The following is a 24,850-nucleotide window of genomic DNA, read 5'->3' on the forward strand; positions in this document are numbered from 1 at the left end:
AAACGAAGGGGCCCGAAGGACAGTGAGTTGCCTGTGACGTCAAGGGATTTTCCCGAGTAGAACTGTGGATGAGTCATCCTGAGAAATGAACATCAGCACCCAATCATATTTCCTATAAGCTCAGGACACCGTCGTTTGTTTCGACAGACAACCGCTGGTCCCGGGGACGAACCACCACACCTACAGGGGATAACGCCCCTCCGGACGGGCGATATCTTCTCGACCAATTTTGAGGCGATTTTTCAAGATGGCGGCCCCGAAAAGACCGGGTGACAGTCAAGGTATAGTAGCTCACTGATCTAGTTTGGGAATCCGTTGTCGTGCCCCACTATTTTTGGTTACTATGACTCATTAAGTTGTATGACTTCATGCAAAGTTACGCTACGGCTTGGTTAAAGCCCTACTGACGGTCATTGATAATCGGTTTACTAGCCTCGTAATCACATTTCCGCTTGGTGTGAAATGTTTATTGAATCTGTCAAAAGAATGAAGTGTGAATTTCGTGTTTATTGTTGTTGATCCGTCACAAGAAGCCAGATATTGGATCTTAAAAAAGAGACGATTAATTCAATCTCACCCCTATATTCTTCTTTCATGATTATGGTGAGAGTAATATTTTGAAAATGCCAACAGAGACCCGAATAAAATATTGAATGAAAAGACATTGTTGCGAAATATCACTTTGTTCTTGTAGATGTCCCACATCCTTAATTATTATCACATGATGCTTGTAGTCTTGGCGTGGGTTGCCTGTTATTCCTGTCCAAGCCCCATTTTGTGAATTTAGATCCAACCTTGTTTCAAATATAATTTCAATTTTGAAAATATGACCATGCTGATGATCATGATTATATATAGATATATATCTGTGTGTGTGTAATTTGAGAGAATGCGACATAATAATCCAAATCGACAATTCACTCCATAATATATGTTGGTTGTCTCTACTTATGGTTCTAATATTCAAGTAGATCATGTTTGTACCCACTATGATATCCCATTTTGAGAGAAAGCAACCATGGCTACAGTATTTTCAACTTGACAAATGCTGCAGTGTGATTATTATCATGAGGTCATCAATCTGTAGATGGTGTAGTAATAATACATTATTACTTGGTATACCTTAGGACATAAACATGATAAACATGATACAGGAGATCATATCTCATGTCATCATGGTCATGTTTATCAGTATCTGACTGTAAATTGCCTTTCTCTCCAGTGAATTAACACTGATTAATAACTCTTAACATTAGTGTTTACTGACAAACATGCCAAGAGTCATGTGTACCATGTAGACAAGCATATTTTTATGATGTTGTGAATAATGCAAGTGTTTCAGATTTAAAAGTCTTTCCCATGTTGCCATTACCTTATCCATAAAAACAATAGTTTTTGTTTCCCTAGATTAAAATGCTACTGGTACAGGAGAAAACCTCATAAATGTTTCTGTGATGGTATATATAGGAGTTCATGAGGTTTAATTGACATAAGTTTATTAAATTACATGTTTTCTATTTTTAGTTGGGTGACTAAAACATCTGCAGTATTAATAATTAACACAATCCGCTGGTCCAACTTTATTCAAATTCAAGGACTCCTTGTGGAATACCACTCTACTGTCACTAGGCATGTCAGATGATAAACAATGACAATATATGTCAAGTATAGCTTGTACATCCAAAACGTGCAGTCAATCTTGTTAACTGGCATCATTGACATTTACATTTATAAAGATTTCTTTTATGGTAGCATATCGTTCATATCATATATGGCATGTATGGACGTTTGGTGCTTCAAACAGTACCAATTCAGAATCATATTTACTGGACATATGCTGGACTGTATTTTTGTGACTGGATGGTAGTGATGGATATCGGCCTGACGTTTGTATTGCAACTTATTGTAATAATGATTCATGTATTGCGATACGTACCACAATATATTGCATGCTGTCTTTCATCTGTAATTTGTTATGAACCTGAATAACCGGGTCTCTCCCATCCCCCCCCACCCCCCCCACCCACACACACACACGTTTTTGACAACTTCATATTTTGTTGGATGTTGCTATGGTCACAAAGCATGCGTAATAGACACATTATATACAGGAAACTGTCACAACTAGTTTCACTTTTTCGACCACAGGGGAAAAGTTGTTAATTTCTTAATTTCCGATTTAGTTGTCACTAGTGACTAGTGTAAACTCTTCAAACAAAATGATCTGCATGGTTTTGAAAAACGCAGCTACCAGTATTTTCCAAACGCAGCGTTAGAAATTGGCACTAGTCCTGTAGTCCTTACCAAACTGCCCAATAGTAAATGTATCCTAAGGACTAGTAGAAATTGGTCCATTTTAAGGGTTTTGCTATATGTTATCATTATAAGGACTAGTGGACAAAAACTGTTAGTTTCTAACCCTGCAAACGTATTGTACCCATGAAGATTCCGGGGTAGAATAGGTCTTCAGCAACCCATGCTTGTCGTAAAAGGTGACTATGCTTGTCGTAAAAGGCGACTAACAGGATCGGGTGGTCAGGCTCGCTGACTTGGTTGATGCATGGCATCGATCCCAATTCATGGGTGACATCATGCATTGTTGATATTATTTCTACGTATGGACATACGTGAGATTTTATCTAATGGTGATTTATTTTGCAGTATTTTCAGTTCATAGACGTAAGGATTTGCATCTGGATTTCAACTCGCATTTTGGTCCAGCACCCTCTCCATCTCTAGCTGATATGGGACACACTACTCAAATGTAAGTTGTCATAGCATTCATACATGTCATTGTGAGCAACCCATGCTGGCCGAAAGAGGCGACTATACTTGTCGTAAGAGGCGACTAGCGGAATGGATGGACAGGCTCGCTGACTTGGTTGATGCATGTCATTGTGAGCAACCCATCCTTGTCGTAAGAGGCAACTATGCTTGTCGTAAGATGCGACTAGCGGAATGGGTGGACAGGCTCACTGACCTGGTTGATGCATGTGATTGTTTTCCAATTGTGTGGATCAATGCTCATGATGTCAATCACTGGATTGTCTGGTCCAGAATCGATTATTTACAGACCGTCGTCATAAAGCTGGAATATTGCTGAGTACGGCGTTTAACAAAAACACACCAAAAGAACAAAAAATACCGACATGTCATCATGGTCATTGTGTAGCCCTTTCCTGGGGGAAATACATGAAAGTAGTGGATATTTCTTCAGCCCTATAAATTCTTCTTCTTGAAGACAAGATCAAAGGACTAGTGTAGACCTTTAGTCTTCAGAGTTTTTAGCTAGTCCTAGTTGAACGCTTGAAATGTTTACAATGTTTAAATTTTCTGTAAGTTTTATTTAGTTCCAATATGTACTAAAATTGAATATTGAGCCCTCAAAAGTGACTAGTCAAAGATGATTACCATCATTGAATTTTTACTTATCCTCAGCACAATTTACTAGTCTTCAGCTGGTGGAGTAGCATCAGTTTCGGTGTACTGGGTAACTCTTAATGCATTGGGAAGAAATATTCACTACCCCCAAAGCAGTCCCATGTCAATAGCAATCTTTCGGGTGAGTGGACAAGAACATCTTAACATAATCGCATATAGCGTGTAGGTTAATGTTACCACTGAAGCGATTGTTTAGAAATTTGTTTGTTAATGTTATATTTGTTAATATCTTTTTTTATGGTAGTGTGGTGCTCTCTTCTGTCCAAGTTTAATAAAATAGCTTGGGAAAAACTGTTTTTATTGTGATCATGGATATACATCTTTATTTATAGTGAAAGGATTCGTTCACGAGGTAATTTGGAAAAGTCAACTGGAAAATTGCAGATTTCTCCCGAACAAGTAAGTGTTGTGACAAATAAGCATTCATGTCTGCATGTTGTTCCAATTTCTGAACCAAAGGCTTAAATATGTCTTCATCATACTCATATTCTTGTTGTCCTCAGTAACTGACAGGATTTTAAGATGCAGCAACTAGTATTGTTAATATAATAAGTTGAATGTTTCTCAAAGATGAAGTTATACATGATACTGTCGCTATATGGCTGGAATAATGCCGATGCAACTTTAAATTTTAACTCACTCACCCTTAAAATGACAGATAATGAGAAGATTTTAATTTTAACAGTTTTATCACTTATTTCATTCTAAATCATCACAAGTGTTTTGTTATCGATAAAATGACAATATGGAGATAAAATGATGTATGGTTTGTTTATTACTTCATGATTTTACCAGAGTGCAGAAATGTCTTCATTATCATTATCCACATCTTCATACTGCTCGGGAGTAGAGTGCCAGAGTTAACCGTTTTTGACGCCTTTTAACATTCTAGCTATAGCAATATTATCATGACCGGGGACGCCAAGAATGGGCTTCATTTATTGTAACAATGTGAGAAATAAAAACTTGGTCACCATCTTGAAAGTAAACACGGTGAAGAGCCATTGTTTTGACCACAAGCAGGGATAGACAAAAAAATTGAGGGACTCGTTATTTTCTAAACAAAATCGTGTTTTACATAAGCCATTCGCCTGAAATAAGCTGTGGACTAGATGGAAACCCTGGTGCCTATCCTGCACATATTACCTCCGCACACGAAGATGGGTTGTTGGTGACAAGGAAGGGTTTCCCGTGTCCTGTGCTCGTTCTAAGATTTGTTAGTGTCGTAGCAACAGATTGATGACCCTGTGGGGAAACTGAACATGGCATTGGTTTGTCAGCAATCTCATTATAATCAGATTCCCCAAATTAGTTCTCGCTATCGCTAAGCAAAGATATGAGGACATCCAATTACGGGTCACGTCAGAACGACCTTTCATCCGACCAATCAAAGCGTTGCTTACCAAATTATGAAAGTTACAGTCGGAATGTGTTTTCTAATCATGCAACCCTGAAAACGTTAACACAGGGTATTCTGAACGACAGTTACAGCCCATACGTCTGATTCCATCAAAATTATCGTCTATCCTCGCTTCCATGCGAGAAACATTTGAACAGGAGGCGTTGCACAGTACTTCAGAAGCACTGCCATGCAATCGCAACCATATATTAGACATTCCGGAATGTTCGTTTGTTCAGTTTTCAAAATTTTAATTGAGAACTGTGTCAACATATTTTTCAAGCGCAGTCTGAAATGGAAGTCACCAGGTTGAATCGAGCACCGTAAAGCTCGAGAAAGCTGCTTTCTAATTGGCTGATGTCGACTTGTCAGTCGTTTCAGTGGTCGGTCAAAGTTGGGAAAGTTCTAACATGACCCGTAATGTGATGTCCTCAGCTCTTTGTTAAGCGGCAGCGAGAACTTAGATCTGATTTTAATGAGATTGGTTTGTCAGAGTCGTACTGCCATTGTGTAGCTGTAATACTGCTGACCATTGTGAAAATCTCCAATCTCATCACCACCACCATCATCATCATCATCATCATCATCATGATCCTCGTCACGATCCTCGTCACCAGTCATAACAACAACTGCGATAACATCATCACATATCTCAATCATCAGTGAAACTGTTATGAGGCGCAAACAGTTTCACCCTATGCAATGTTGTTTGTTTTTCAGATTTATGATTTCACTGCTGATGATTTAGCGGATTATGGGGAAATAGGCCGAGGGAATTATGGCACTGTTAATAAAATGGTTCATATCAAGAGTAACACAAACATGGCAGTAAAGGTATGTTTTCTGTATTGTTTTTTCAGACATTTGATTTCACAGCTGACGATTTAACTGATTTGGGAGAGATAGGGAGAGGCAATTATGGAGTTGTAAATAAAATGCTTCATGACAGAAGTGACACAATTATGGCAGTAAAGGTATGAAGTGTGTGAAAATTGGCCTTTCCAATTGTACATCACCTCTGCACGTTCAGCTAACAACCCCTTGTATGCATGTCCATTCCCTCAGATTCATGGGTGCCACCTTTACAAAAGGAACCCACTGTCCACCTTGAGATTTCCTTGCACTTTGGCCAAAGTCTGACTTCCCTAACACTGGTGTTGTTTGCATGTTGTTTTGAAATTGATTAGCATGATTAGGAAATAAAGAAACATGTATCACTCTTATCGTGTGTGATGATGATGCAAAAGCATGCCAGGATTTGATTGAGGATATTAGTTGCATGTGTGGAATTTGTGTTCATATTGTCTTTTCTGATTGACGCTGCTTCATTTGCTTCAGCTATTTGTGTTTTGCATCATCAAGAATGATTAACTTGGCACGGTTCCCGTTTCAGTTTTGACAAATGATTCATCAAACTGAAATATTCTCCTCCTCCTCTTTTGGAGAAACAATTTTTTAAATTTTTGTGATTTTATGTTTGGTGTTATGGGATAGCTGAACTAACTTGAAAAGGGTAGTACTATTGTTGTTTTTTGTTACTAATTTGGCTACTAATGAATTCTTGTTGATTAGTCCATCATTTGTATTTGTTGTGATTAGTTGAATGTTTTAGAGCTGCTTGTTTTTATGTTATATTTCTATGCTAGACACAGAATAAAGGGAACATCTCATTAGTGAAAAGTTGATTCCATTGTTGGTTTTTGCGACAAACTTAGCACTTGCTTTTTGTCAACATGCAGCTCCCTAAAATGTATACATGTGTATCCTATGTGGGTATTAGGTGTGCATACATAGCCTCCTTAATTACTGATCGAAATAACATGGAGATGTGTCTACAACTTAAAACTTTGTTTTGGCGATAAACATGACAAAGTGCCCTGTTGATATGTTTTGGTGAGGGAAAGTTTATTTCTCAATCAAACGTACGATATTTGTTTTCACTCGATGCTGAATACCAATGGATATCATATTTAGTGTTATTACAAGCCTATGAGAAATCGGCACCAGCTTGTCTGCGCATCTAGATACACTGAAGCCTAAGTGGAATGTTAACTTTAATTAAGGGTGATAACTCAGTAATCATACAGAGTGCAGACCACTAGAAAATATATCTTTGTATGCAGTAGCAGAACACAAGTTCTGCTTCATATTGCTATCTTTGCCCTGTCAAATCAATTATGATCTATATATAAGTATCAGTTCCCATACCAGCTTATGTTCTGTTACTTTCTGCCACTAATACATTTTGGCATCCATTTTAGTAATTGCATGTTAGCATCAATATGAACAGTGTATTTTATCTTTTGTTTTATGTATCATTTGCAATTTATGTACCATTTCTTGGTTGTGCAGAAATTCCTTTCCTTGTGGCCATAGCCTGACCTTGAAATATTTTGGGTCGGAATTTTGATGAATTTCTCAAACTGTTTTTGCAATTGTTACTATTTGGAGAGTATGCATAAAATCGAGAAGATTTAAATAGAATGTGTATCCTTAGGAAAATATCCATACTCTAATTCCTTTTTAAAATTGTTCTTGTTTTTGCCAGAACCATTTGGTTGGTGGTTAAAATGAAAAAACCCCATTCAATTACATCTTTTACAAAATCACCCCTTAACATGCTTAGTGTATTGTCAGCTAGATGAAATAGCGCAAAAACTTTTGAGAATGACCAATTCAAAGTTTATCTCCTTACCCCATTGCCCTACTTCACTTGACATGAATAAAAAGTGGCTTCTCAAATTCTAGGGGTGACATGACTGGGGCTGTTACAATTCACATGCATATTCTATGAATCAAACTGTATCCCTTCATGAATTGAATTCGTTATTCGGGGTCATTAGAATTGAAATGTTTAATTTTTTTTCGTAAAGAGTGTTTTTTTACTGGAACTCGTCAGTTAAGTAAGATATGAAAAATGGAATATATACATGCAGTAGCATAACTTGTCAGTTTGCCAAGGCCCCTGATGGTACTGTCAACCAAAAATGAGACTATAGTGTAAGCAGCATTCACACAAAAAAATCTCTGAAACCTTTTTTTAACCTCAGCAATTACAAGACATACATTTACATACATTTTTAATAAACTCAAGTGTTGCACTTACACAATGTTTTTCCCCCAACACAAAAACAATACCCACTGATTTCCGTGAGCATGTAACACAGAATTAACTTGTTATTGTTATTCGTGAATAAATATTCGTATTCGTTACCCTATATTCGTGATAGGTATCATACTCAACTCGTAGTGTATTTGTTGCAGCCCTACGTATGACACACAAGACGTCAACTAAATACCCATCAAGTCCCCATTTCATTCACCCTTGTACAGATAGGGACCTGTCCCCACTTTTCACCATGAAGCAAACCGAAAAACCAGATTTACATTTTGCCCCAAATTGTTTTATGAAATTTGAATCTCTTCTGCACAGCTACTGGTCAAATAAAATCTGCAAAATGTCCGCTCATTGAATTACTTTCCTCCATGGTTTTTGTGTTAGAATTGGTCTGCAGCAACCTGAGCTTGATGTAAAGGGTGACTGAATGGACTTGCTCACAATATTAAGCATTGGTTTGCCTCTATAAGTGACCTTCCATCATCATTTAGCTGGAATATTGCTGAATGTAGCATTAAATGTGAAGGAAATGAAATGGAATCTGGTATTTGATTTGTAAGGGTTACACTAAAGCCGGAGTGTATACTGACATAGTGACGTTGTGTTTTCTTGCAGCGGATCCGCTCAACTGTGGACGAGAAGGAGCAGCGTCAACTCCTCATGGACCTGGATGTGGTCATGAGGGCCAACGACTGTAAATACATCGTGCAATTTTATGGTGCTTTGTTCAAAGAGGTGGGTTGTCATGTTTACAGGTCTCTGCTTTTGAGGTTCGTTTGAGTCGGATGTTGTTTTATATTTGAGACTGCGTATGAAGTACTGTTACCCCAGTTCAAATGTTTAATGTAGGATCAAAAACTCAATTCCTTAAGTTTTGAGCACCCGCTTCCCCAAAAAACTCTTCTGAAAAACGTTGAATTCCTTGAAATACTCAAGAACACACTCATGTCACCGACGGCAAATCCCTATCTCGTGAAAAGACTGGATGTATTTAATGACAACCTGGTGACTATGCTTGTCGTAAGAGGCAACCAATGGGATCGGGTGGTCAGGCTCGCTGACTTGGTTGATGCATGTCATCGTATCCCAATTGTGTGGATCAATGCTCATGATGTCAATCACTGGATTATCTGGTCCAGGCTTGATTATTTACAGACCACCGTCATATAGCTGAATATTGCCGAGTGCGGCGTTAAACAACAAACAGCATATGCCTGACAAACATATTGCATTACAGTTTGTATTACAAGTGGTGCTAAGAGCTTTTGGGCCGAGCTAGCTGCTTTCTCTCTCAACTCGCCCTGAAGGTGATAACGTCTTATAAAAATAGGATCGTGAAATAGGATCAGAGTTTTTGCTTAGTTTACTTGATAAATTTCAGGTAAGTTGATTTTGTCGGATGGAAAACTTGCAGGTCCATAACCATGTTAAGAATAACAAACAAACACATACATCCTAATGTTGTGGTATTAAGATACTTATCACGAGAATATTGAGATAACAGGCTTTTGGGACATTTAGTTTACATAAAGTGAATTGCAGACATGATAAACTACTGGTTTTATTATGTTTCTTTCTATGGCAATATTCATCAGTGGTTATGTGAACACAATTCAGAATATTCTTATTAGATCAGTTTATTTACAAGTTGTGTGCTACCAGTGCTATCGGAGATAGATTACGCTTACCTGATCCAGTTATCATTATCAGTACAAACTCATGTTTGAGAGTGATTTATCATATAAATGATTACTTTTGCAAACGTTTACCATGTTTACCTCTACATGATCATGATGAAACAAACAAAGAAACATAATGATGCATGAACATTTAACAATGTGGGGAGCCTGGGTTAGAATTTATTCCAAACAATAAATGCTTGTAGCGAGGGATGATTTATATGGATCAGGTCGTCAGACTCAACTTGGTTGGGATCTTGGCTCATAACATCAGTCACTGGATTGAATGGTCCAGATTTGATTATTTACAGGCAGTCGTCAGATAGGTGGACTCTGTGTGTGTCAAACAAACATTCATTACCATTTAATTCATGGCCAGGCATTGCTTTCAGATTTCTTCACATTTAATCATTTTAGCTTGTGTATTTTCAGGGGGACTGTTGGATATGCATGGAGCTCATGGACGTGTCTCTAGACAAGTTCTATCGCTTTGTGTACGGGGAGTTGATCAGCTCAATACCAGAAGAAATATTAGGGAAAACAACAGTTGCTGTAAGTAGCTGATGTAACATCTCTTGCCGTTGCCAGTACATTCAGTAATTCTGCTAAAACTGTTGTTTCAGTTAACTTCCTATTTTTCTGCTGTTCATGTGATGCATAATCTCACAAAAATGATACATGTGTCGGTTGCAATAAGCGAGACGTAGCACTTTTGAGTTTTATTCACTGCAGTGGAGTTTACATGTATGTGATACCTGCATTCGATCAGTAAATAATATTGAGTAAAGATATTCTGGTACACAAGCTGAGACAGCTACTTTGGGCAATTGCACACAGTGGTGTAATACTGTACTATGTAGTGAGTTCTTGTATCTGGAGGTCTGTGACCAAACTAAAAATGTTGCAATGTATCACCTAGCAACTTGTGTTACCACGGTTACATCGTAGCCTGGGCTGTATTTTATGCCAGTCTTTGGTGGCGTGAAATCACTTAGTTACTCTCATCGTTCCAGAACCAGCTGATGGTTTTACTGCACATTTATCCCCGTCTTTTGTGAGGCGTGAATCAGACTTGAATTCTTATCCGTTTCTTTTTTTTTCTATTTTGATTTACTTTCTGACTATTTTCTGTCTTTTTTTTACAGACTGTCAAAGCATTAAATTACCTGAAAGAAAAATTAAAGATCATTCATCGAGGTGAGTAAAATAAGTCTATATTTGTGAAAGGCTACTAGGGTATTCTGGGTTAGAGTTGGTTACATTCAGTCCCTAGCTACCTATGCTGGTTGTAAGTGGTGACTGAATGGGTGATCAGGCTCTGTGATTTGGTTCATGGCTTGGATCATTGCTCAGAGAGCTAATTGCATGTACACCGATATTTCTTAGGAACTCCAAACACCACATTGTCTTTCTGCAATACAGTTAGTATTGTCACATGATAAATTTTATGGATGTGTGGAGCTTTGACCACATGTTTCGGCATAATTGCAGTGTTTTCGAGGCCATTTTTTGTCGCCTTGCTTAAATACAGGTTTGCTGGGCTTGCCCCACATTACAGTTTGAATTGAATTTGTTTGTGATTTATGATCTATAATTTCCAACGTTATTCAAAATACAATGTCGTTGTTTGAAATATGGCCCCGGTGTATGTCACACATGAGGTTGTCGCATGTGGAAAGCCTTATATCCCCCTCCAGAAGTTATATATGAATGGGGGGGGGGAGGAGGATGAGGTTGATATGATCGGAAGTCTTGCCAATATGGAACTTCTACTTCCGAGTACTTTTTCGATGTTCAATTTCAAGGTTTATAAGAACACAAGCAAGTCATTTTTCATGTTAGTTAGGCGACACTTTTTTTATTTCTTGGTTTACGGATTTCAAACTCATTTCAAAAGTGAGGCAGGCCAATTTTAAAAAAAAAAAAAGCCTCCCACATTTTATTTTTTACCTGAATTTTGTCCTAAAAAGTTAGGTAGGTATGAAAAAAAATATCCTGGCATAATAAAAGTAAAATAACTCAATTTTTCAAGATAATTTTATTTGGCACTCAGCTTGTGCAAGGATGGCAACATAACAATATTCATGTCATGGGTGGAAATGCATGAAAGACGCTGCTATTTTGGCAGCAAATGCATGGGCAACGTTGAACTCTTTCAACACCAGCCAACCAGAAGATTACTGCTGTGACACCAAGTTCCCAGAGACTGTTGTGTGATAGATGAAATCAACATTTATCAAGGAATTATCTTCTGAAATTAACATCTTTGCTACTACATGTTTGGCCATATACTATTTGAAAGGTCTAATTAATCCTATCGTTTATAAATATGAAAGTTATGTGTATTACATTATTTAAATAATTCATGAACAACTATATAAAGTTTGTTTTAAATAAAAAATAATGTACGCTAAAACATTCATAACGTCCAAATTTAGCGCAAATTTAACGATTTTTTCGGCAAATTTAAGAAGTCATAAAATCCACTTACCTATTTCTTTTATTATTTTCATTTGTTTACGTTGTTGGAACATCATTTTAAAAAGAATTACAAATAATATCTGTCATAACCCATTTCCCAATGATAGTGGCTGTCCGCTCACTAACATGAGGAAATACCTCCGTTTTCAAAGCTTCGTATGAATAACACATACGTCCTGCCATGTCAGTATACATTAAAAAAACTTATATTGTTTCACCGACAAAATCTGCTACAAGGTTCGTGATTGGTCAAGAACCTAAGACAGCCAATCAAATTACAGCAACGGTAATTTTCAGACTTTGGCGAAAGGTTTGGGTTAAATCATGTTTTCTGAACGTTTTAGCATGAAATCGCGATCTATATTAAAAATATGGAACTTTATGGATGCATAGAGCTAGGTTACGAGCTGTGACAAAGATTTCTTATGCATATATTTTGGCATTAAGACATCGTGTCCGAGCCGAGATGTCATTTGACTTACGATATGCGATCGCACGAAAAGTTGGAAATAATAACTAAGATGTCAGTTTGGCAACTTTATAGATATATTTTTGATGATTTTATTATTTTGTAAATAAAGACGTTTCAGAACGTGAAACGTCTTTATTTTGCTGTTTGACATGTTCGATGAGGACCCGTGGTCGAAGTGTGTCGGAGAATTATATTTTCAATAACATTGCGGGAAATAGTGTCAAGACTTGAAGTGAATATATTTTTAATCTATTGATAAAAAAATGATAAAATCAAATGGAATACGTATTTCAGACATTGTGAAATGTGATAGATTTCATAAATGAATGATATGACAAGTAGGTTAATATAATTATAAACTATTTTGACTTGGCTTGGACGGTCTACCGTGCGGTGTGACTTGTGGTTTTGAACGGCCAACAGTGTTGAATTAGTTAAACTGGTCACCACTGCGCTTTGCGTTGACAAGCTTTGATGGTATTAGAGAAGGATCCCAGCAAAAAAAAATCAGAGTGACTTCCCTTTGCTTTACGCTCGACGAGGAAAATAAATCTTTTTTTGTTTGTACTTTTTGTCGAAAAGATCGGCGGTAATAAAAAAAAGGGTAATTTTCATTTTTATTTCTTTTTAACATTTGGACTTTGAAAGAGCGGCGCATCCGTAAACCAAGAAATAAAAAAAGTGTCGCCTTACAACTTTATCGTCCTCTTTTTAAAATAGTGTGGTTTGGCAATATTTACTAGCGTCACTACGTGTGTATCCATGTTTCAAGTACATATCGGCCTAATGAAAATGTCGAAGCAAAGACCAACTTCATGGCTTGGTACTCTTGACATTACTCTATTTCACGTGAAATGACGCTTTTTACCCCACTTATTAATCCAAAGCTTCACGACCGCCTCCGTGGTCTTGTGGTAGAGCGTCCGCCCGGAGAGCGGAAGGTCCGGGGTTCGATCCCCACCCGCGTCATACCAAAAGACGTTAAAAGATGGTACTTGTTGTTACCCTGTCAGGCGCTCGGCATTAAGGGGATAAAACAAGGACTGGTCGGCTCAGAGTCAGTATACTGTGTCTGAGTGGGGTTTTCATGTTAACCTGTGGCATGGTATCTCAGTGTGCTAGCACTATAAATCGGCATCAGTCCGGACTAGTACAAGCAGCCACACACATACACGTGCATGCACGCCGCTATATAAGTGCAATAATCTTGGACGCGACGTTAAACCCCATTTCACCTCACTTCATAAGCTTCAATTAGGGTTTTCATCTCTGCACCCGTCTCACAATCTGAAGTCTGGGTTACTGAATGAACCATCATTTGAACAGTACAGATTTGTATAATTTGGTCCCCAATACGCATGCTACATGTAGTGCTAAACAGCTCTCCGTTTTGGGATACATTGCAATATGATTTATGTGGCAATACGCCAACCCGAGGAGACATGATGAACAGCTGTTGACTCCTGTGGTGTTTCAGATGTGAAGCCCTCCAACATTCTGCTGGACAGAAAGGGCAGCATCAAACTCTGTGATTTTGGCATCAGTGGGCAGCTCGTCGACTCCATAGCTAAGAGCAGAGATGCCGGTTGTCGACCTTACATGGCAGTGAGTATCCAGGGAAATTGTTATTTTTCAGGATTAACATGTTTACATATTGTCTGAAAATTACAGAAACCCACTACATATATGATTCCATGTGTCATTCATGTTTTGAATCAGGAAATCCCTGTTTTGCTCTATCTGTAATTCTGTTTTATTTGGTATTCAGATAGTCATTACAATCAAAAATTGGGGCCTTTCATCTGTGTAATCTGTAAAGGCCTCAATATGTAACATGATAATGAGAAATTGTTCTTTCCCCTCTTGATAGGTTTGTCATGTAACCATGGTAACACAAGTTGTTCTTTTTACAGCCGGAGAGGATAGACCCTAAAGCTTCTCACAGGGGCTATGATGTGCGGTCTGATGTGTGGAGTTTAGGCATCACACTCGTATGTACCTTCATCCCTTCGTGCCCCCGTGTGGATTCTGCCACCGGATAGGTTCCCAGTGCCTATGCTTATCATAAAACCAATCTCATTAAAATCAGATCTTTCTATTCTGAATCAATAGCTAATGATAAAGTGTAAAGATCTGAAAACGCCTCAGTAGGAGATAGTCGTTACAGGCAATCAGCCAATGAGCATTGAGGTTCCAAATTTTCAGTACGAGTGACCAAAGCATTCACACAGGCATATTTAATTTCTGTATGTCAAGAACGAACTTAAGATTACCAGTTCCAAATGTTAAGTCAGTGCCTTTATACCGTGCTTAGATTTTGTATACTCTTATCGTTTCTGTGTTCCATGGTATCTTCATCCAAACACAATTTCTTTTTAAGTATTATTTGTATGAAATATTCCCAACAGTCTGTACTTTGGTTCAAACTTTTTGATGTCATATGATCACACAGATAACTGTGAACATGGTAGCATACCCTTACTAAACCATGTCATAATGATCAGAATTCCAACTTAGTCCAACTTACACCAAGTACCTGCACTTCTCTTAGTCATGCAAATTGGAAGAATAATTTTCTGTTCAGTTTGAACAATTAAATGTGATTGTTAAATCTTCCTTTTAACAAAGCATGCTAAGGTAAGAATTTTTACCATCCAAAATTTGTAAGCTTATGTAAAATGCTAGAAAAGAATGATGGAAAAGAATGATGGAAAAAAAGAATTTAGATGTGTGCAGTGTTGTAGAGTCTTCAATAAACAACTTGAACTCCCAGTAATCAAGATCTATGTTCATTTCAGATGGAGCTGTCGACAGGACAGTTTCCGTATCCCAAATGGACGAGTGTGTTCGAGCAGCTCACACAGGTGGTGCAGGGTCCACCCCCCAAACTGAGACCCAGGGAGAGGTTCTCTGACGACTTCCATGACTTCATTGGCACATGGTGAGTCTCCAGACATTGCTCTCCAGAGCCTTGCTTCTTGTGTGTATTTTGTTGGGATTGCGGCTCCTGGCTGTGAGAGGCAACCAAATGGACAGGTGGTCCGGGTCAGTGACTGTTGATTGCGTGTTGTCGTACCCCGATGGTGCGTATCAATCATGGGATTGTCTGGTCCTGACTTAATTATTTACAGGTCGCCTTCATATAGCTGGAATATTGCTACAAGGTTTTACGGGACACAGAAATCTGCATCCAGTACACACAAATGTATAGAATGGATGCAGAAAAAAATATATATTGCGTCCCGAGTGACGCAAAATAATATTCATTGTACCAAATTCTTGACACAAAATATAAAGTTCTTGTAATTAAAGTAATTATTAGATCTAACAGTACAGTTCACTAGACCATTTCATTACTTTACAGAACCTTCATTTTTTTCTGTAAGGACCCTTGTAAATAGTTTTGTAGGTCAAGGTAAAACCATGTTGCTAGGTCTGGCGTTGAACAACAGACACACAGTTGGTGACCAATGATGGAAATGAAGCAGTGTCTTCTTGTATTTACTCCAGTGCATCTAGGCATTGCTGACACTCTTCCTAATGTTTGGGTCCTCTGATAAATGTCTTGTTCATTTTCATATAAAAGGATGTTAAAAATGCATTGTAGGCAGTGTGCGCTACATAAGTACTATACTAGACGATCAACACTGTAGGCGAAATGTACTGTCGAATGAACTGATGAAGCTTATGGACAAAGCCTATAACAAGGCCATTGTTATGTCACCATTAATAAGTTAATGGTTAGCTGTTTAACCATATCCTACCCAGTTGTTAGATCACTTGCTTGATGAAGGTACTAGCAACTGTAGCAAAACATCACAATGAAAGAATAAAGAAGTTTACATGCATTTTGATTCTCTTCTCTACCCAGTTGTTAGATCACTTGCTTGATGAAGGTACTAGCAACTGTAGCAAAACATCACAATGAAAGAATAAAGAAGTTTACATGCATTTTGATTCTCTTCTCTACCCAGTTGTTAGATCACTTGCTTGATGAAGGTACTAGCAACTGTAGCAAAACATCACAATGAAAGACTAAAGAAGTTTACATGCATTTTGATTCTCTTCTCTACCCAGTTGTTAGATCACTTGCTTGATGAAGGTACTAGCAACTGTAGCAAAACATCACAATGAAAGACTAAAGAAGTTTACATGCATATTGATTCTCTTCTCTACCCAGTTGTTAGATCACTTGCTTGATGAAGGTACTAGCAACTGTAGCAAAACATCACAATGAAAGAATAAAGAAGTTTACATGCATTTTGATTCTCTTCTCTACCCAGTTGTTAGATCACTTGCTTGATGAAGGTACTAGCAACTGTAGCAAAACATCACAATGAAAGACTAAAGAAGTTTACATGCATATTGATTCTCTTCACTGATACCTCAGCTTCCTGAATGCCATGTGAAGTTATTGAGTGTAGGATGGTAGTATGTGTGTTGTATCAAGCATGTCGGACGAACCATTGTGGATAACATTATCTGTTTCAGTCTCACCAAGGATGAAAAACAGAGGCCAAAATACAACAAATTGTTGGTAAGAACACTTTGATTATTAATGTATGTTACAAATTGTTACCCTGTATGGTGCTTGGAAGTATAGGGATAAAACAAGGTGTGGTCAGCTCATAGTCAATATAGGGGCGGTCGGGTAGCCTAGTGGTTAAAGCTTTCGCTCATCACGCCGAAGACCCGGGTTCGATTCTCGACATGGGTACATTGTGTGAAGCCCATTTCTGGTGTCCCCCGCCGTGATATTGCTGGAATATTGCTAAAAGCGGAGTAAAACCATGCTCGCTCGCTCACTCACTCACTCACTCACTCACTCACTCACTCACTCACTCACTCACTCACTCACTCACTCACTCACTCACTCACTCACTCACTCACTCACTCACTGTCAGTATAGCGTGTGAGTGGGGTATCCATGGGAAACTGGCATGGTATCTTAATGGCCTTGCACTACAAAAGTGGCATTAGTCCGGTCTTGTACAAGCAGCCACTCTCTTGCATGCATGTCGCTACATAAGTGAAATAATCTTGAACGTGACGTTAAACCCGATTTGATCACCTCCTTGAAACTCCCACAGGGATTCCAGGCCCGAGTAGACATGGCAACATTCCCTGATTCAGTGGATCGGTGCTCATGCTGTGACTCAGTCAGTGTTTGACCTGGCCCATTCATTTATGTACAGGCCATTGTGAGCGTCATACAGCTGGAATATTGCTGACTGGCATTAAACAACATTCATTCACTCTTTCTCAGAAACACTAGGGTAACCTATCTCAGTGCTAGAAATTGGCAATTTTCCTATAGTACTTGCCAAACTGCCCAATAGTTAAGGTATCCTATGGACCAGTAGAAATTAGGGCTGGGACGAGTCCAAATTTACTACCCGGGTACCCATCCCCCTATTACCCGACCCTACACGGATACCCACTGTAGGTCTCTGGAGTTGTCTCAAAATGTCTGATTTGGAACATTTTAAGCTTAGCCCTGGCAAACGTATTTAGATACATGTATTAAACAATCTGGTCATCCATACACTGAAGTTATATCATTATTCAACCATATGAAATATCAGAAGGATTGGGTGGATAATCATAAAGAAATGCGAACATTAGTGACTTGTAGCGTAACCATAGAGTTCTAGATAATTTTTATCATTAAACAATATATCCCGGGTCCGGGTAGTCCTGTGGGTACCCGGGTCCTACTCGGTACCCGACCCGGGTACCCGAGTTACCCGTCCCAGCCCTAGTATAAATATGCCATTTTTAAGGATTTGGCTGTATGTTATCATTAAGGACTATTGGACTAAAGATGTTAGTTTCTACCGCTGCTGAAAAGTGTCTTGTAATGAATTAAGTTTGTGTTTTGCAGGAGCACAAGTTTATCAAAAGGTACGAGGAGATGGAAGTGGATGTTGGATCATATGTGTGTGAACTGCTGGACCAGATCGGGAGCTCCCCGAACTCTCAAACAAGTGAAAGTGAACATCCCCTGTCTTAACAAACCACTGTGCCATATCATGGACGAGCAAGAGTTGTATATATTATGTCTTGCGATATTGTGATATTTAATAAGACGGAGAGAGAGAAAGGACTCCTAGAGACCTGAAATCGAAACAAAAAACTGTATGAGATGATTCCATGTTTGATGGAAGAGTTGTGAGGAATCCAGGGACAGTTATATTGGACGGCCAGACCTCAGTGAATTTAGCATAACATTGCCCCCCTAAAGACAGCTATGTTACATAATCAACTATGCAGTTTGTAAATTTTTCAAGAGATTGCAGTTCTTATGCAAAGGGAGCTAACTCTTTGACTGTTTTCACTGACACTGAAGTGATCTCACAGAGAGGCAAGATTAGCTCAGCAAAGAATGGAATCTCGCAGTACTGGACTCTTAATGCATATTGTCTTGCAGTAGGAAGTTTTGAAAAGGACACTAGTGTTTTGTTAATTTGTACATAGAAATCTGAGGATGTACATTTAGTGTAAACTATGTATATTTTTGGGGGCTGATTATATCAGACCAACTTTGTGATACCGGTCAACAGAACTGAGTATGCAGTGCTTTCTGATACATCAACAGATGGCTTGTAGCATCATTTACATTGTCATCGTCAGTACGTCCTGGGTTTGTAACACTACCTTCCCCCTGTCAATACATACAGACAAGACGAAGTAGCATAGTGAATCCTATAGACAAGCGATGAAATGTGCCCGTGTAAAGTCGGACATCCAACGTGTAAAGTAGATGATATAAGGCTAGCAAAAGTATTCTACTCCAAAGAAGTTAAGGAACATCTAATTTTTCATATGGCTATAGTTAATCAAGCCTGGGTATTACAACCCATCTTTCCAATTGTGGGTGTTCCTTGACTTGTTTTGAGTAGTATTTTGGGGGTAATGTAATGTGAATGCTCATTGGTCAGAGCACTCCTGTTTTACATTTTGCTGGGACCGGGTCATGGCTTGATTGGCTGGTTAAAAATAGCGATGACACTGCATATGTATTGACAGGTGATGGAAGAATTTAGTGTAAGCAAACCCATGAAATATTGACAGTGTTACATTACATAGTTGTCATTTAACAATTTGTTAAGAAAAAGAAAATGTGCTTGAGTAAGTCTCATAGTGACCTAGCCATTTGTTCTGTTATTAAACTTCTAGATTCCATCTTGAATGTACAAAGATATGTTGAAGGATATTCTTGTTTCGATAAGTGCTATATAAGAGAGGACTATCCCTATTGTCTGTGACTCGCATGTTTTTGACAAGACAACTGAACGCACTGTCATGAAAACAGTTTCATTGTGACATTGTGCACGACATTTCAACTTCAGGCTGTGCCTTGTACCGCTGACCTAAAGTCCGAATTTACCTTGAGACAAATTCTGCTTGGGCTAGTACCGCCATATCTGGACTCCGTTTCACAAAGTGATTGTAGGGTCAAGGCTGGCTTAAGTCTGTGTTTAGTTTTTGAATGAAATTTGTTTTGGACTAGTACATTGAGATTACTATACTAGTCCATAGTAATAGAGTAATATGCTGAAGACTTGTTTGGGCTAGCATGTATGGATTATCATAATAGCCGATATGTAATGGAAATAACAATGCTCAAGACTAGTTTGAGCTAGTACGTCTGGATAATACGAGTCCATATGTAATAGAATAATTATATGGCTAATTTGGGTTAGTACATGTGGATTACGCTAGCAGACAAATAATAGTAAAGTTAAAGCAACGCAGACAGACAAGTTTGGACTAGCAGAGAAATGGTTCAGGCACAGGCTGGAATGTAGGTAGGTGAGCACTCAATATTCAAAGTAAAATATGAACGATGTAAATTTGGCTTCATGAAATCATTTGATATTTTGTATGAACTGTTGAGAAATTATTGCACATAGATGGTTATATAATATGATATATTTATTTTCCAGTTGAGTTTTGTAATATTGAGAGTTAACTTTCTTTTCTTTCTTTTTTTTTCTTTTTCTTTTTTTTGTCAGCTATTGTATTTGGGAAGCAAAAAGCACAGTGAGCATCTCTTCATGGCCAGTTGTTGCAGCTTGGTATTGATGGAAGAAACTGACACCATGTTCATGATTCGATGGTTAATTAATGAATGAATTTACTTCCACAGTATTTGAAAGTAGGATATGCTAGGAATACATGTCAAATGTAGATAACCCTAGTGCAATATCTTTGTGTTGTCATTTGGGCTTCCAGTGAAGATCGGATACAAATTTGGTTGCCATGGATACCCTTGTCTTTGTTTATTTTCATTGAGAACATAATGTGGTCACTTCTTATGCAGAATGGTCAAATAAGTTTAACACTTTTATTTTAAAAAACCCAACCCAAAACAAGTCACAGTTTTACTTGGATGACTTTTTACTGTGAGAAGTACAATTTTTTAGCACATCACTGTTACATCCTATGATTTGCCTTCGAATGAAGTAACTCAAAGTAAATTGTTTTGGAAGCAGCAATAATATACTACCAAATGAAAGTTAGGGACCACCTGATTCTTTCATACCACTACAGTCAATCGGTCATGGCATGAAAGATTTGCTGTAGTAATATGAAAGAATTAGGTGGTCCTTGACTTTTTTTTAGTAGTATATCCCCTTAATTCTGCCTTGATTTCAACACCAGAGAGGCCTTCTATGTGGGTGCCGATACCCAGTAGGTCTTCCAGTTATTTTCCCACTACCGGGTACCCATGTAACACACAGGCTTCAGTTACGCTGCTGTCAACATTCACTGGAGCATGATTTCTTTTATAGACTATTTTAACAAGATTTGTAAGTTTTAAAACAAGGACAGTGTGATTGTCTCATGATTGTCTTGACTTTTGAGCTAATGAACTAGTTTAAATGGTGCATGTCTCTTAATAATGTTAATTAGGGGTTAATGTCCATCACATGACTCTTCGTTTTGGGTCACATTTTGTGTCGACATGTTACAGAAGAAATCAGGTTCCAAGACAAAATTTACAAAGGGTTGCCATGGTATTTTGTTAATTATTTTACACACGTCTTGGTCTCATATTTGTTGAAATAATGAAATCAAATTCAGTTGATGGTATTGATTCCTTTCGTTATGTTTTAAGACTTCCAGCTGTCATTGTGTTTCACAATATTTCAGGCAGATGTTAATGAAAAATCATTTTTAGAAAGTAAAAAAAAATTGAGTGATGTCTCTTTTTAGATCATTGGTAGACTATGTGATGCTGTTTATTATGATTGTATTGTTGAGAAAACTCATCTCTATTGATGTTTCACTGTAGGTTTTTTCTACAAGTGCATCTGTACCCTCATCTGCAAAGATTCTTATATAATGTTGTCTGTTAATTATTGAGCAAGGGTAAGATTTTAGATGTGTATTCACATTGTCACATTTTAGACAGATTTTAGCATGACCATGTTTACCAATTAAGGCTATTTTACATGCTTGTCTTGTTAGTAAGAGTATTATAGAGTATACACATATTTACATAAAAGTTGATAAATTATTAAGAATTTATAGTTATGACATAACCTTTAATTTCACATGGTATCACATAAAATATTGTCTTTTCACTAGCATCTCATTCAAATCAGATCTGTTACTCTTGATGCGATACTTCTCTGCATGAAGATTGCATCGCGTCACCAATCAAACTGAAGGGTGAAGGGTTCTCGAGCAATCAGATGTCAACTTCTTTATCGATTTGGTTTCCCTGCCAACTCTATTCAGACATTTTTTATATAAAAAAAGAACATAATAAGTACATGTACCTCGGTAGTACACACGACACTCAGAAACAAACGAGTGTATAAGATATTCACAATTTTTATACTCCAAAAAAGTTTTTTTTTTTAAAAACATTTTTTTTCACATGATTATAGTTAATCTGTCATGGACATATTAACTATAGTCATATGAAAAAAAGGTACTTTCACATCTTTTGAGCTGTATATAGCACAGCCTTTATTATTTTCCATTTTGAATTGCCCATTTATGTTCGTTTTCAATACACAGAAATCTGTTATGCTGCTCTAAATGCTTCAGAGAATTTAGAAGCCTCAATGCTGATTGGCTTATTAGAAAGTTCACCGAATGAGACCAATGGATGTTTTTTCAGATCTTGGGGATGAAGGTATTGTATGGGAGTAAACGATCTGATGTTAATGAGACTGTTTCACTAGTTGTGCTACTAACTGTTTATATCATGTACACATTAACCTTGAGATTTCTCATCAACACTAGCATTGGAATAACTAATCAGTGCACTGGTTAAGAAACAATGAGTTGGCATAATCAGTTGGCTGGCGATTTGGAGATACATGTATACCTCAGTCTGTAGCAACTTACATCACAGGGTTAACTAGAATAATGTACATAGTTGTATATCTGTTGTGTGTAGTCTATCTAGCAAAAAGTTGCTGAAATAAAATTACAATGGAAAGCTGGAGGCAGTGTCTAGATATCTTACTCCATCAAAAGAATGCAAAATCTATACTACTAAAAACAAGTTAGGGACCATTGATTCTTTCATACCACAATAGTTAATCTGTCATGCCTTGCCCTATTTACTATCGTAATATGAAAGAATTGGGTGGTCCATAATTCTTTTTAGTACTAAATAACCTACTGGCATTTACCAGTAAGTTGATATGCAGTTTTACAATTATCAGAGTTGAAATATTTAGTTATAGTAAATAGGACTTTTTCTGATCTGAACTTAGAACTGTACTACTCATAAGAATTTAAGGACCACCTGTTTCTTTCACATTACTATAGTTAACCTGTCATGGCATTTTCTGTAATATGAAAGAAATAGGGTGATCCTTAACTTTTTTGAGTAGTATATATCATGTAGCTGAATCTTGGAATGCAGCACCATTCACTGGATTGTCTGTAAATTTTAACCTTTTCTCTCACTCGCTGCTGTGGCGAGTGTTTTTTAAGTCACAAAGCGGATGCAAAAGCTCTAGGACTAATTTGTAAAAAGGGTTAAATGTGCATGTGTGGAAAATGATTTAGTTACTTTTGTCAGAGGTAAAAACAAGATGTAAGGCCAGAGAAATTAAATATTTTGTTTCACAGATTGTTTTTGGTCATAATGATTGTTTTGGGTCATTATGTTAAGAGTCAGGAGGCGAAAGAAGAAATACTGTAGGGTTTTCTCAAAATAAACTACATTTTTAACTAATTGGCAGTGAAAAAGTTTAACAGTTGACAGTTATTTTCTTTTCTTTACCTTTTTGCTATTTTGAAAAGTTTAGTGTAGCCTCGTGCAGATTGGAACAAGATAATTATTTGGCCTGAAAAATATGTATTTGTTAAGTTTATCACATTATTCATAAAGAATATTGAATATATTTAGTGTATGAACTTCAGCAATTTAAGCATGAACAGATTTGTTAGTTCCATATGTGAGTATTAAGAAATTTGATGTCATTTTTAAAGAGTATGTCTTGAAGACAACATATTTTGAAGTCGTAAAATCTGTTTGGAGAAAGTATTTTGAATTTCAAATCAAATAGTTTTCTTGTACATAACAGAAAAGATAAGTATGACAGTATTTTTATGAAGCACCTCCATCTATGAAATATAGTGTCTGCTGGAAAATGAGAATACCCAGAAAATGAACTGTTCACATTTTAAATCTTATGAAGCAAAGTTTATATAACTGTTTCTGACACAGTATTAATGCAATGTAAGAGATGTCCCGAAACTATACGCTCTCATGATTGGATGAGATGTGTTTACACTAATTTAGGTCGTATGAAAGATGTTCAAAGAGCATATTTTTATTATCAGCTATGTTGTAAATATTTTCATTGGGGTTTGTAAATGAGAAAGAGATTGTTTTATTTCACAATGACAATAAATCAACATGCAGAACTGACCATCAAGTGTTGCTGTCTTTGTAAGTGTGAAAAAATGTGTGAAAGGCTCAGAATTGGTTCCCCGTACTCGTCTCCAGTCCACTGATGTGAATCTGGTAGCAACTAGTACTACAATAGCGGGCAAAAGTTGCCACCTGATTTTGTGGAAGAGATAACTTTGACATTGTTGAATGTACAAGTACATCTATTCTGAATATAAAAAGCTAGGGATCATGAATATATGTATTGGGATTTTAAAAAATAAATTTTTTGACTGAGCAGTGTGTCATAAAAATATTGTCCAAAATAATCTTGATCCCTAGAATATTTTGTTCAGTATATTTATTACTGTCAGAAATCAAAGCTTTGTAT

The 24,850-nt window shown here is 37.3% G+C and overlaps 1 protein-coding gene across 4 annotated transcripts; it reads left to right on the top strand.

The window, feature by feature from the left end:
• Positions 1–24,499, top strand: LOC124146359 (dual specificity mitogen-activated protein kinase kinase 4-like). Of its 4 annotated transcripts, none has more exons than XM_046516611.2 (12): positions 1–281; positions 2,662–2,764; positions 3,774–3,840; positions 5,561–5,674; positions 8,574–8,693; positions 10,055–10,189; positions 10,783–10,834; positions 14,068–14,195; positions 14,504–14,581; positions 15,389–15,531; positions 17,082–17,127; positions 18,475–24,499. In XM_046516611.2, the coding sequence occupies exons 1-12, from the start codon at positions 248–250 to the stop codon at positions 18,601–18,603; spliced, it is 1,149 nt and encodes a 382-aa protein (XP_046372567.1). In that variant the 5' UTR covers positions 1–247; the 3' UTR covers positions 18,604–24,499. The 4 variants fall into 4 exon arrangements, with proteins under 4 accessions (XP_046372567.1, XP_046372566.1, XP_046372569.1 ...); XM_046516610.2 differs by lacking the exon at positions 5,561–5,674 and adding an exon at positions 5,701–5,814; XM_046516613.2 differs by having other exon boundaries at positions 2–281; positions 10,070–10,189.
• The last annotated feature ends 351 nt before the right edge of the window (positions 24,500–24,850 follow it).

The sequence above is a fragment of the Haliotis rufescens genome, unplaced genomic scaffold (assembly GCF_023055435.1).
Source record: "Haliotis rufescens isolate VD_foot unplaced genomic scaffold, xgHalRufe1.0.p SCAF_11, whole genome shotgun sequence".
NCBI classification, from domain to species: domain Eukaryota; kingdom Metazoa; phylum Mollusca; class Gastropoda; order Lepetellida; family Haliotidae; genus Haliotis; species Haliotis rufescens.

Excerpts from the sequence above, each read along its gene's own strand:
- LOC124146359 (XM_046516611.2), top strand. The coding sequence starts at position 248 with ATGGCGGCCCCGAAAAGACCGGGTGACAGTCAAG. Across the intron at positions 14,582-15,388 it reads GGAGTTTAGGCATCACACTC|ATGGAGCTGTCGACAGGACA; the intron begins GTATGTACCTTC and ends TGTTCATTTCAG. Across the intron at positions 15,532-17,081 it reads CATGACTTCATTGGCACATG|TCTCACCAAGGATGAAAAAC; the intron begins GTGAGTCTCCAG and ends TATCTGTTTCAG.